The sequence below is a fragment of the Poromitra crassiceps genome (genome assembly GCF_964638095.1).
Source record: "Poromitra crassiceps genome assembly, chromosome: 1".
In the NCBI taxonomy this organism is placed as follows: Eukaryota; Metazoa; Chordata; class Actinopteri; order Beryciformes; family Melamphaidae; genus Poromitra; species Poromitra crassiceps.
The window spans coordinates 15,875,418-15,890,417 of NC_139623.1; the positions used below are offsets into that span (position 1 = coordinate 15,875,418).

Sequence of the window (15,000 nt, forward strand, 5' to 3'; positions counted from 1 at the left end):
AATCTGTTTTGAGCGGTGGTTGTCGTACACTAATGCTTAATTGTCATTTTACACAGTCCACCACACGCACATCCTCTGTATTGTCTCAATCGGATGCCTCTTCTTTGGCTCTTCCTCGTTTTTTAAATGGGCTTTGCTTGTGGCGTGGCGTGGACAAAGCCCTTTAGCTGTTTCTGGCATGCAGACACTTTAGCTGCTTACGCACTGATAATGCCAATAATTTGATGCCAAGATCTATTAAATAAGGCTGGCATCTGGAGCTGGAGAAGAAAGCGTGCGTGCATGCATGATAAACTGAGTGTCCTTGATAGGTTTGTGTTTGTTGTTTATTTTAGTGCTTTTTGTTTGTTTGTGTTGTTTGTTTTTCCTTTTTATCATTTTTTTTTAATGTGGAGTTCATGTCCTTGCCATTACCTCTGTGTTGCAAAGGCTTCAATCAAGCTGTGTGCGCTGGGCGGATGTAGTAACGGGTTGGTGTTGAATGCAGAAGGATCTACTAGTATGGAGGTATTATTGGACTGGATTACTAAGGAAGAGGATTAGTTTGTATTTGATGGTGGGGGGGGGGGGGGGCATATCTCAACAATCGCCCTCGCGGCTCAAGGACTCTGCGTCACACCTCCGGCAAGGCTAAATCATGTCACAGTGTCACATCATTATCATCACGTCACGCCGCGTTCAGCCATATCATTTGACTGCTGCGTTAGAGGAGAGGCGTCTGACAGTGCTTTGTCAATGCTGGGAGCGTGTTGTTCTTCTTGTTGCTGCTCTGGTGATCCATGTCAGACCTTTAAGAGATGGGCCGTTGATCTGACTACCACTTCTTCTCTGATAAAGGCAATACTGCTGAGTACCAAGGTTTCCTCTTTGCCTCTTATCAGATCCACGTCTATTTTTTTTTTGCATAGTATCAGGATTTTGATACCAAGAATATATTATTCAGTGAGTAGATACTGCTGGGGGGGAGGAGCTGGCTTTGCTGCTCTTGGCTGGCAGGGTGTTTTTCAGAAATCTTGCGAGTGCATGCCGAGAGGTTTGTGCTGTTGTGATAAGCACAGGATTGTACAGGTCATGGTTTGTTGCTCAACAACTGTGGAGCTGGGCGTCTCTGGACATGTCTGGCATCTTGCCACACCTGGCACAATGTGAAATGCAAACACATGTGCGCCGGTGTCGGTGCAGTTTCGGCTCGCCTACCAGATCGGCTCGGGCACGCATTATGATTAGCTGTATACGTCGGGCACGTGGGATTAACGTGGGCAAAATGGCCGACAGCTTTAGATTAGCTAACAAGCTAAGCTACTGATGTTATCAGACATGATAGACATTAAAAATATGAATCATACAAACATTCAATGATCATGATTAAAGTGTTACAGGACCATTTCTCATAAACATGAGCATTACATTTTGAAAATAAATGTAAGAGTTTAACTTCATCTGTAGTCACGGACCCCGAGCCGAGCACATCCGGTAGGGCGAGCCGATCCGGGTATACCCACACCGGCACCATTTTGCGGGCACCAACACATTTAAACGGAATTCATCCAATTCTGGACAGTATCCAATTCCGGAGACTCTTGGTCACTCGCGTAATTTCCACTGTATACCAGCATTTTTATGCAGAGTTCCCAATCGAAAGCTAAGTGACAAAATCATACATACATATTTCGCTAGATCAAATTTCATAAATATTTACACACATTTAAGTGAACTTAGCCACAAACAAGAAGCGGGAAGCCTTAAATCCCACTTTAGGCGACAGTCACTTTGTGTAGATAATCCGTCTTGGCTGATAAATGGAAAAATGGTATATTACAGTACAGTAAGTGTCCGCAATATGTATTTTTAATCTGAAACATACAGACCTAGCGCTAAATGTCTTTGCTTTGCTCTGAGGTGCCTCTGAGCGAGGTGCCGCTGCGGTATGGCAGCAGGGGGCGCTCAGAGTTGAGCGCTTGAATGCCGTTATTGACTGTATGCCATGCTCCTGCAGGTGTGCTATCATCCATTTGAAGGATCTCGAATAGAAACAATGACAAGATAAGGTAAAAACGACATTAAACAAACAAAAAAAAAGACAGATGGAGGATTGTTAATTTATGAGAAACTTCAGCGAAAATAGTACATGATGACATGATTGTGATGTTTTTGGTCACAGCTGTCTGGAATTGGATACAATGACGCAACATACTATGTGTGTACGCATGAATGCATACACGCATGCGCGCACACACACACACACACACACACACACACACACACACACACACACACACACACACACAAAGGACACACAAGCACACATTTCTTTATTAAATGGTGTCTGGGTGGTACATGCCAGCTCCGTGTTTGGAGTGTGCCAGCTCCACCTGACCTGCCAAGAGCGAGCGAGGTGGAGTGTGGATTTGACACACCTGTCAGATTTGGCAGGCCTGAGCTGGCTGGGGCTGAGAGGCAGAGGCAACTGTCATCAAAACAGTCTGAGAGACAGACGGAGTGAGAGGGGAGTCATGGAGTGTAGAAGAGGGAGAGAGGGAGATGAATCACTGGGAGAGGAGGGAGGAAAGCCGGGAGCTGAGACAGAGCTTAGACAAAGCCTTGGGCTGGGACTTGTGAAGTGGGGCACAGACATCAGGCTACCTGTTGTCTATCTGACACTTGCCATTTTCACATCAGCGCTCCTGTGTGGACACACCACCAGTGCATGCTGAAGGTCAATGACAGAGAGAACTCCGCTCCTATAGGGCCCCATGCTGGTGAGAGAACATAGACATTGTTTGTGTTTTGGAATGTAACGTTACTGTATGTGTGTAGGAGTGCATTTCAAACAGGGAGTTAGCAGTTACCTGAATCTGCCAGTGGGCTGAAGGAGCTCTGTATCCATCTGTTGCTGTAGCTTGAGGCCACGGCTGATTGGCTAATGATGTTCTACAGGAGATACATTAGCCAGATCACACAGATGACTGAGTCGGCCTCATCTCAGCCACGCAGGCACAGTTAATGATGGCACAAATGGAAAAACTGGAGTTGTAGTTTTGGCAGAGCGGTGTGTGTGTGTGTGTGTGTGTGTGTGTGTGTGTGTGTGTGTCTGTGTGTGTGTGTGTGTGTGTGTGTGTGTGTGTGTGTGTGTGTGTGTGTACTGTGCAGGTTGGTGTGTGCCTGATCTGAAATACCTCAGATATAGAATCAAATGATATAGTATGCAGACTGCTACCATCAGGCCTCGACATTATGTTGCTGCTTATGCTGGCATTGCTATTAGTGCAACAGAAAGCACACATCCTGTTGGAGAATCTGCTTCTTAATCCCGTCATGAATCATACGCTACAGTACATCGGTGGTTCTCAAACTTTTTCACATCAATGCCCTCTAAACTGACTTTTAAATTAGACCACGGACCCCCATTTGATTTTGTCCCAGGGTCCTCCATCTGATAAGATTTTTGCTTTTACATGTTTTATTACAGAAAGTGTCTTAAACCTTACCCTCAGGCGCTTCTGACAGCTCGCCTGATGGCTCGCTGGGGAAGCGCCCTCTTACCTTACTGTCTTAAAACTTGTGGAATCCTGTATCGGGCATTAAACTCACCTTATTTTTGCATTCTGAAGGTTTCGGGAGGGTCAGATGGAACTAACTTAACTTATCGGAATCCTAGTTGCTTCAGAACTGTTATTGTTTTAAAAGACAATGTTTGTTTGGGACCTGGGACCTGACGCATGTGCATTGGCATCATTTGGAGAGGTTCTGGCCTAGTGCATGTCAAAGGTTTCCGCAGATCGTACCCTTTTGGGCCTTTTTCGAAAGGTTGTTGGCAATTTGAGCCTCACATCTGCCAAGCTTGGCTCTGCCAGATGGGGGTGGTATTGTGTTCACAAGACACGCACCATCTGAGCACGGGCCCAGGATTGGACAGAAGCTGGCCCGGGCCCGGGCCGAACCAATCAGCAGCAGCTACGGGCGGGCTTTAGGCGAGATGTGACGCCACCGAGAAGTGCCTGTGCCCTGTAGTTCTTTCACTATTCAACATGGCGGTGGCTACCGAGGCTAGCGTAGATGCTGCAATAACAACAGTTATGTTGTATTTTGGGGTCAAACATTCTATTTAAAACAATAAGCTAACATAAACGTTAAACACTTGATCTTATAGTGAGTATGATACTGTAACCGTATTGCTGTAACGTTATCAACTATGAACGTTAGTAAACTTTATTGTAGGATTTAATTGTCTTTGGGGAGTCAGCCTTCAGAGAAAGCTTTGCCAGGCTGGGAGATCTTTGATTTATGCCAATTCCACCTCGCCTGGACAACATACAGCACTGCCTTGTGCTCTGTCATATAATGTGACGTTACAGATCACCACATGTCAATATATGTTTTTGGAGATTTGAAGGTGCTTGGACGTTTGTTTTGCTCTTCTGTCTTATTGAACAGACGGGTCCATTTAACACCAATACGCCCTTGTCTTAACGTGACGCTGTAACCCTTGTGTTGCATGGGTGGTGGTTATTGCGACAAGCTCCGTAAAAAATCTGGCAATTTAATGTGTCACTGATTATTGATAAACATAGTTTATCAACATAGCTTAAGATTTTGCACCTATTGTTAGTGTCTCGTGGTAAATTAGGCATATACCGGTAGCTAGATAAACTACCAAGCAGCATTTAAATACACAATAAAAGTTTGAACTTTTTCACTGATAGACCACGGTGTACTTTTGATAACGTCTGGGAGCCGAGACTAGGAATTTTAAACAAGGAACCATTCTTAAAGTTTGAGATTATATCTAAATACATGCTGCATGGTGTACTGTATGTGCTGAATTGTTAAAGATATCACCATGTTTCAATAAATATAAACTTAAAGCTTTCACGAGATTTGGAGGCTGCTAGCAGGGTGTTTTTCCTCCTCTCTGTGCCTACCTTTACCTTTAACGTCCTCTGGGCTCCAGTCAGCTCCTTTTCGCATTCATCCGACATCAACATCTTTATGAATATATATCATCTTATCATTTTATCCAACCGTGCCTTAGCCTTTAGCAGGAACGCTGGTATTCACGTCGTATGATCTGAATATATCATCGTTCCTGCTAAGGGCTAACCGTGCCTCTGACCAGACGACGGAGAATGAGCGATCCTCTGCCATACACGATTCAGATTTAACGTTACAGTATTGTAACAGCACACCCCAGAAGTAGCAGATTATCTAACAACACCACCACAAGGCCGTCTTTGCTCCGTCTTTGCTTACTATCCGTAAGTTTGGCCGGAAAATAAACGTTCGCAAAGTGTTTTCTATTACCAATGAGTGAATGTGCCGTTCCGTAACTTAAAAAATTTGCCCAGCCACGTCTCTCTGCGTTCACCCATTGCAAAGATATTGCAGGATTTTCTGCTGGTCGCTGGTCAAGTTTTCCCAGCAAATTTTGGCGGGTGTGATGTTCTGCACGTTCACGAGCCTGCCTCTTGTCCTCATGGCTCCGGCTGGAAATATACCAATGAATGAAGATGGCTAACAGGCAGTGGCTAACATTACATTCATCGCTAGCTGCCAGCAAAAACAAACAACAAAACAGACTCCAGCAAAAAAGTCCACACAAAAATAAATAAATATTTATCTAGTGAAGCCTGTCTGGCCAGACAGCAGCAATGTGACCGACATCGGGGGGAAACTAGAGTCGGGGCTGCGTTTTCGGTTCATGGAGGGACCTTGTTGCTTGTAGCTGCTGTAATGTTGTTTTGGCCGATAACGTTATATAGCTGCTTGCTACAGTGTAATGGATTTACCACCTGGTCAGAAACTCCGTTAATCAATCAATCAATCAATCAATCAATCAATCAATCAATCAATCAATCAATCAATCAATCAATCAATCTTTATTAGCAGACACAAGGTCCAATAAAAACACACAGTAAAAGACAACACAACAACATCAAACAATTAAACAATTAACATCAGCACATCAAAAAGACTACAATAAGAGCCTGTACCAATGAGCCCAAGTGCTGGAGTGATACTTGGTTGCACTAATGGCCCATTTCCACCGCTGGTATCAACGCGGCCCCGCACAGCTCGTCTCACTTTTTTGTCTCATTCCACCGATCAAAAACGTGGACAGCCCGGGTTGAGTCGGGGTTGAGTCGTGCTGCATTTGGTCCCTGCTCTGTTGAGGTTCTAGGGCTGTGGACCCGGTACCATACGGTGACGTGAAAACACTGCAGACGACTGATTGGTCAGGCAGAATCGTGTTTACTGTAGGCATCTACTGTCAATGCTGGATACCAGTTTAGTGGGGCTTACCTTCTCTTCTGTTATTTCCAGAAGTAATTTCTTTTGTTTTGCTGCCTTCGGCTCTGGTGAAATAAAATCGATCATCTTGCTCAGCTTTAACATGAGGTGGTTTTTAATTGTTTTGAGAGAGAAAAAGGTCCGCTCCTCGGGAAGCCCTTTGTAGTTGGCTCCGCTAGGCCGCAGGCGAAGCCGCGGTCTTGCCTGTTGAGTTGCCGCTGGGGTTCTCCCCGTAGCGCCTCTCCCGTCCCCGCGCAGTGCATGCATGTGAGTTTGAGTAACAACAAAGTGATATCCATTCTCCTAGCCGATTGTCACATTTGCCCATGTACACTGTAGGTCATTTAGAGGCACCAGTATTTCATAATCAGTTTAAAAGTTCTGTGTATGGATTTAATTTTAACGTTATACTTATAGCCTACTTCGGCTATGGGCGGAGGGCAGATATGCGGTCGCTATGACGACCAGGTGTTGGCGGAGGCAAGTAAACTTGCTATGGAAACAGAGTCTATATCAAGTAGAGCCGAGTAAGACCAGATCGAGTAGAGCTGTACTGTGCTGTTATGTGGAAATGAGCCATAAGACTGGGCAGAGTCAGAAGCATGATTATGATATTCTGAGAAACATTCAGACGACAAAACGTATAGGTCAGGTTTCTCAGTAGGGCATGAAAGGTATTGACCCCTACACCACAAAACATTTCACTGGCACTACAACACCTTGGCCATCCAAATAGTATTCTCATACAGTCATTGTAGGCCACCTGCAGTTTCTTAATAACATTACCGTCTTGTGTGAAGTAATGCAACAGTCGCAAATATGCCTAACATTACTACCGTTATGCTTATGGTCATGAAACATTGTTTGACTGACTGCAGTTAGCTGCGGACGGTGGTGAGACTGCCTAATATTATAGCGTTAGCTTGATGCTATACGCGGCTAACTAATAGATTTACAGATTTACATTTATAGAAATGACCACCCAGCCCCACTAATAACATTACCGTCTTGTGTTGATAATGAATGCAACAGTCGTAAATATGCCTAACGTTACTGTTATGCTTATGGAATATTGTGTGACCAGCTCACATCAACGCCAGGCATTAGACGGTACCGGGGGAGCAGGCTCTGACTGCAGTTAGCTGCAGTTAATGTAACAGTCGTAAATATGCCTAACGTTACTGTTATGCTTATAGAACATTGTTTGACTGTTCAGTGTGGTCAACCCCAGGCATTACACGGTACCGTATAATACAGGGGAAGCAGCCAAGCAGGGTAGTTCCTGGCTCATGCTAATGTGAATATCCTATCCATTTCCCCGCAGCCAAAACACGACCAAACATGCCGCAATAACGTCCGATAATTCATCCAGAATCCTTCCTGGGCATCTCGAGGCTGATCTGACCGATAAATTGTCCAGGTTGCCATTTTCTTTTATGAGTTAACGTTACAAAGCAACCAACGCAGTCAGCTGTTGCCAGGCAGCTGCTTGGGCGCGTGCGAGTATGGTGCCCGCACGCCAGCTCGTTCACACGCTGCCTGCAGTTACTCTAATGGCCACCGGTGTCAGTAATAGTTAGAACTTATGGATAGGACCTTTAATGTTAAATAGTAGCGTTAAGTGTGCTTGTCGCTCTGTGTCATCATATCAGTCGTGTCATCAGTTCCTTGAAGAAACGGATACGTGTTATTAATTAATTAATTAATTAATCGCTGTTAACGTTAACATTACTCATCAGATGTCCACATTAGCTGTTAACTGGTGCCAAGCTAACTCTCAAATGTTGCTAACGTTAGCGTAACACCAGTCAATCGGTAACATTACATTTAACGTGCAAAAATGGCCTACCTGCACTAAGCGTTCATCCTCAGTTAGACATCTGCAGTTATTCTTCTTCTTTCTTTTGAATGGCGAATTGAATAGTTAATGTTTGCACTCAACATTTGTAGTTTGTTTTGCTCTGGTTCTGCCTAGCCTATTTAGCCTCAGTGCAGAGCTCCGATGTCATATCCCTCCCAGACGGTGATAGACAAATGGTTCGTCCAATCACCTGTCAAGTAATTTTTTTTATGTGATATTGCATCCGCAGAAGCATACCCAGATGGTGGTGGTGTTGTGAACTCAATACCGCCCCATCTGGCAGCATCAGGTTAACATCTGCCATCTTTCTGACTATCTTTGCTGTGAGAATCACAGAGAACTACGCAGTTGGAGGCAATGGCTAAAATGTCCGTAGAATGTCCGTAGAAGATGAAATTATGCCTATGCGCATGCATCGGGTGTCAGGTCCCAAACTAGCAGGTTTTCATCAAACTTTGTCTTTTAAAACACTAACCGCTCACTTTTTGAAGCAACTAGGATTCCGATATGTTAAGGTTGTTCCATCTGACCCTACCAAAACATTCAGAATGCCGAAATAAGGTGAGTTTAATGCCTGATACAAGATTCCACAAGTTTTAAGACAGTAAGGTAAGAGGGCGCTTCCCCCAGCGAGCCATCAGGCGAGCTGTCAGAAGCGCCTGAGGGTAATATGAAACCCATGACCAAAATAGTCATACATTCTGTCATTGTGTTACTTATGGTTGGAATTCTAGTCACAGGGACAGCTTGTTCCCAAATGCCATCCACCTCTTCAACAAGACCCGAAAGCCCCCACAAGTAAGGACTCCACTCCCCCCACCCCACCCCACCCCACCCCCACCCCGGTGAAACCCTGAGCACAGCTGGCTTGATAACGGGCTGGGGTCCCCCCCTCTGACATTATCCTACCCCCCCTCCCTGCCCCCCCATCACATGTCACTTTAAAGGACTTTAGATTTTTGGACTTTATATTTTGTGGTTGTTTTTATGTTTTGTTTTGTCTTCTTAGATGTGACCGCTGCGCTGCAATACTTGCACAAAGTCAAATTCCTCATTTGTAATCTGATTACTTACTGTGGTATTAAAGTGAATCTTGAATCTTGAATTTTGAAAATGAATTATTCCCCTTTTTACTGGGGAGTGGGCACCCCCTGGAAACCCCAAGGACCAAGGATCACTTTGAGAACTATTGCATCATGTTGTTGTTGCATCAACGATCATATTAAGTTGTATATTATCTAACATAGGAAATATAGGACAGTAGGTTTCAGCTCATATGGGGCGGTTTTTGTCCAGTTTTTAATAGAACCAAACTGACCATAGTTATGCAGGGTTATTTAGGCTACTGTTGGCCGCACAGTAGTTTAGTTAGCTTTGATCTCAGGAGACCTAATGGTTTCATGAGTGCTGAAGGAAATGGACTCATTGATGATGGCAGCTCTTAGTAGGCTAACCATTTGTTCATACCAAGGCGGAAAAAAGCGTCACTTACTATGAATTATTCGCCAAACTTGAGGCGCTACGAAATTTTGCGTCATTCGTGCCGCCCGGGGAGAAACAGCATCTATCTACAGTACTTGCACTTTTGCACTGACTTGTATTTAATATTGTCATGCAAATTTGAGAAAATGGCCTTGGTGTGAATACCCAGGGTTAGAGAGATAGGTATGATGCAGATTATTTTTAAAGGTCCATTCCGGAAGTTCTATACTATTACTGACACCAGTGGATGTTAGGGGAACTGCAGGCAGCATTTGCGCGAGCTGACGTGCATGCAAGTCAAGTCAAGTCAAGTCAAGTTTATTTGTATAGCACATTTCATACACAGAGGCAATTCAAAGTGCTTCACATAGCTGTCAGCAGTTAAAAGCGACGGTAAACATAAAAGTCTTTAGTCTATTTTTAAAAGTAAGTAAGGTTAGGGCAGATCTGAGGTCTTCAGCCAATTTGTTCCAGCTAGCAGAAGCATAGTGGGTAAATGCAGCCTGCCCATGATTTGATTTGATCCTAGGGACCGTTAATAAGCTGGACCCTGTTGACCTAAGAGTTCTAGACGGTTCGTAGCGTGGGAGCAGTTCAGCTATGTATTTTGGGCCTAGGCCATTAAGTGATTTATAGACTAATAACAGTATTTTAAAATCTATTCTCTGACACACTGGCAACCAGTGTAAGGACTTAAGAACTGGAGTGATATGATCAGCTTTCTTAGTCTTCGTTAGAACTCTAGCAGCAGCATTCTGAATGAGTTGAAGTTGCCTAAGTTCTTTTTTGGAGAGACCAGAAAAAAGGCTATTGCAGTAGTCTAACCTACTATAAATGAAGGCGTGAATTAGTTTTTCTAGATCCTGTCTGGACATGTATCCCCTAATTCTTGCTATATTTTTAAGATGATAAAAAGCAGATTTTCTAATTGACTTAATGTGGGAGTTAAAGTTGAGATCGGAATCAATAATAACTCCAAGATTTTTGACTTGATCCTTAGGCTTCAGGGATAGAGACTCAAGGCGTACAGTGATTTTAAGCCTTTGTTCTTTGGGGCCAAACACGATCACCTCAGTTTTGTCTTTGTTTAGCTGTAGGAAATTCTGGCACATCCAGTTATTTATTTGATCAATGCACTGGCACAATGATTCTATGGGGGCATAGTCAGCTGTACTGTACTCGCACGCGCCCATCAGCTGCCTGGCTAAAAACAATGACAGCAGAGGTGTTGGTTGCTTTCTAATGTTAGCTAGCTGATAAGTCACTTGAAAACGGCAACCTGGACAATCTATCGGCCAGATCAGCCTCGAGACAGCCGGGAAGGATTCTGGACGGATTAGCGGCGGTCATTGTGGCATGTTTGGTCGAGTTCTGGCTTGCGTTGGCTGCGGGGAACTTTCCTGGCTTCAGGAAATAGCCTTCTCCCCCGTACAGACTGTACTTGGGAGCAGGCTATTTCCTGGCTGATGTGAACTAGACGTGACCAAACGACGGAACAGTCAAACAATGTTCCAGAAGCATAACAGTATTAATGTTAGGCATATTTACGACTGTTATATTATCCACACAAGACGTAATGTTATTAGTGGAGCTTCTGGGTGTTAATCAATTATCTGTAGGGGGCGGCTTTAGCTCAGGAGGTAGAGCGGGTCGGCCAATGACGCAAGGGTTGGCGGTTCGATCCCCGCTCCCTCCCAGCTGCCGTCGTTGTGTCCTTGGGCAAAACACTTAACCCTCCTTGCTCCCGATGGTGTGTAGGCACCCTGCGTGGCAGCCTGCCGCCATCGGTGTATGAATGGGTGAATGTAGACTATCTACTGATTGTAAAGCGCTTTGGATAAATTTGAATTTCTTTATTTTTAATACAGGGACAGTGTACAAGAACATTAACCCTATAAAATAGGGAGAGATGCATCGTACCAGGTTATAGCAGAAATGCTATTTTCCACCCGTAGTCCCTGGGCAGGTAAAATACAAGCTTAAAACAGTAGGAAAAGAGCTATATAAATGCAGGCCATTTACCATTTACCATTTATCTGTAGGCTATTAGTTAGCAAGCAAGCTAACGTTATAGGCAGCCTCAGCAGCTAACTGTTAGCTGACCAAACAGAACAGATCTGTTACTGCAGTCAGTCAGACAATGTCCCATGACCATAAGCACAATGGTAGTGACGTTATTTAACGCATATTATTTAACGCATATTTGCGACTGTTGCATTATCCACACCTTCCGGTCACGTTATTAGCAGAACTTCTGGGTGTAAATCCATAGCCGCATTAGCAAGCAGCTAAGCGTTATCTATAGCTGGGCCAAAACCACAAAATCACAGCAGCTAAAAATACAACAAGCTAAGGCAAGGTAAGGAGCTGCATGTTGGATCCGTACCTTTTGAATGGCTGAACGCAGAGAGACGCGACTGGGCTCATTTTTTAAGTTACGTAACGGCGCATTTACTCATTGGTCATAGAAAACACTTTGTGAATGTTTATTTCCCCCCCGAACTTACAGATTGGACCTTAAGTAAATATCTTTTTTATGTGTTTGGTCGTGTGTGTGTGTGTGTGTGTGTGTGTGTGTGTGTGTGTGTGTGTGTGTGTGTGTGTGTGTGTGCATGCGCATGCGTGTGTGTGTGTGTGTGTGTGTGCAGTGTGAGTGAGTGAGTGTGTTTCCTGTTGCTCTGTAGAGAGCAGATAGATAGATAGATAAATTTTTATTTCTGTGTCATGCACCATATTCAAGGTGCCCAGCCCGTCTGGGCTTACAAGACACAAATCATTCAAGTTCAACAATACAAACAAATCAACAAACAAGCTACAAAACGCTCAAACATAAACAAGACAGAGTTATATATTCAGATGAACAGCTTCTCCATTCTGAGTTTCCAAGCCCTCCCAATAAACCTGGCCAAACTGAAGACTTCATCTCGGAACAACCATTCCAACTTCGCATCATCTCCTGACCAAAATAGTTCTGGTTTCTTATTTTGCATTAACTGAAATAGAGATAATCTTGGTACAATGAAACAAAAAATGAAATTCATCTTCCACAACACCTAATTCACATACAGTACAAAGTCTCTCCTCCTCAGCAATAGAATTGAACCTGCCAACCTCAATAGCCAAAGGGAGGGTACCCGTTCTCAACTGGGCACATAAAGATCTTCTGGATCTATCCAGGGGTAAAGTAACATAGGGTTCTGGAGTGAACATATTTTTAATTTGAACATATGTTCTAAGTTTTGGTTTGAGCCAGATGTCATTGGCCCATTTTTCTTTATAATCAAGAAATAGCCTATGTTTAATATAGCGAACACTACAACGTAAACTGTTTCTGAAAATAAATTGCTGATCAGCTTCCCTGAACACATCATTGATATCATTACACCATGGATACTTATGTGCTTTATCCCAGTTAAACACTTGTTTTGCAACTCTACTCTCTGGCATATTAGATAGACGGTTCCACAATCTCAACATTTCACCTTTTTGTTTGATCAAACAAGGCTCCCAACCCATATCCCCTTGAAAAGCCAACACAGGTGTAAATTTATGTACCCCCAGAAAACATCGGATTGCACGATTTTGGATGGCATTCACCTTAGAAAATTCCTTTCTTCCCCAAACTCCAGCTGCACTCCAGAGCATTATGTCAATGGTAGAGAGCAGTGTGGTGAGGGCTACAGACCACAAAGATAGACAGAGAGAGAAGCCGAGAAGAACCAGGGCATTTCAAACTTATAACATGACTTTGGCCCAACCCCAGTTACAAACAAATGTGAATATCTGAGTTTAATGCAGATACAAAGGACTGTGGATACTGTGGAATTAATTTAGGACAGCATTTCAGAATAATATTGCATCACTATTGGTTCTGGGGACATCCAGGAATCTGCCCATCTCCCAGCGCAACTGTCAGCCGGGGCAGGCTGTCTAAATGCAGCTAATGTTATGCCCAGAGCAGGGACAGTCTGGTCTAATGTTATGCCCAGAGCAGGGACAGTCTGGTCTAATGTTATGCCCAGAGCAGGAACAGTCTGGTCTAATGTTATGCCCAGAGCAGGGACAGTCTGGTCTAATGTTATGCCCAGAGCAGGGACAGTCTGGTCTAATGTTATGCCCAGAGCAGGGACAGTCTGGTCTAATGTTATGCCCAGAGCAGGGACAGTCTGGTCTAATGTTATGCCCAGAGCAGGGACAGTCTGGTCTAATGTTATGCCCAGAGCAGGGACAGTCTGGTCTAATGTTATGCCCAGAGCAGGGACAGTCTGGTCTAATGTTATGCCCAGAGCAGGGACAGTCTGGTCTAATGTTATACCCAGAGCAGGGACAGTCTGGTCTAATGTTATGCCCAGAGCAGGGACAGTCTGGTCTAATGTTATGCCCAGAGCAGGGACAGTCTGGTCTAATGTTATGCCCAGAGCAGGGACAGTCTGGTCTAATGTTATGCCCAGAGCAGGGACAGTCTGGTCTAATGTTATGCCCAGAGCAGGGACAGTCTGGTCTAATGTTATGCCCAGAGCAGGGACAGTCTGGAGGACGGAGAGATCCAGAGCAGGGACAGTCTGGAGGACGGAGAGATCCAGAGCAGGGACAGTCTGGAGGACGGAGAGATCCAGAGCAGGGACAGTCTGGAGGATGGAGAGATCCAGAGAGACACGATTTTTGCAAATAGCAACTTTTGAAATGCGATCCAGCGGTTGTATCTTTGTAACTGTTATTGAAACGTGAAAAATTATTTCTGCAAAAATCCTGTGATGTTAACATTACATGGGACGGGTCGCAAGAATAAAATGTTGGCATTTCACACTAATGAACACCAGGATATATCAACGTAAATTTTAATATAGTATCCTATAGCCTACAATAATGTTATTGGGTTTTTTTTTTTTTTTTTTTGACAGATTGTTGATAAAGCAACAGTCTGTTGCTTTATCTTTTCCCCTCCATCCTTTCTCCAATGTTAACTGAATCGAATGATTCAGTTAAATGATTTTTAAATCTTTATTGTATACGATTTATAGGCTACTATCAAACAGGCTATAAGCATGATACATTGGCAAGCGGTTCCCTTCACAGTTGGGTTTCGGTTTGGCCATGGTTAAAGAGCATGGTGCAGGTTGGAGACCACATTGCATTAATATGTGGAAGGGGTTTATAGCAATGGGATTTGGGGGATTTGTTTTTCCCAATCACACATAGCTGCATTTAGACTAGTTTTTGTAACCAGCAGGGGGCACTGGTCCATTTCATGGAACCAACACTTGTGATGTCACAGGGATGCAAACTAGTCACCTTTAGGTGACAGTCACATTTTTCAGCCCAAAATATCAGGATTTCTGAGTGGTTTTATGTCTGCCCTGGTATCTGTC

The 15,000-nt window shown here is 44.0% G+C and overlaps 1 protein-coding gene across 1 annotated transcript in view; it reads left to right on the forward strand.

The window, feature by feature from the left end:
• grin2db (glutamate receptor, ionotropic, N-methyl D-aspartate 2D, b) overlaps window positions 1–15,000 on the forward strand; it is a gene marked incomplete at both ends in the record, with an annotated part of 73,535 nt that overhangs the window by 41,812 nt on the left and 16,723 nt on the right. The window contains 1 exon segment of the mRNA XM_083634931.1: window positions 14,149–14,257. Within this exon segment, the coding sequence (XP_083491057.1) occupies window positions 14,149–14,257 (109 nt within the window).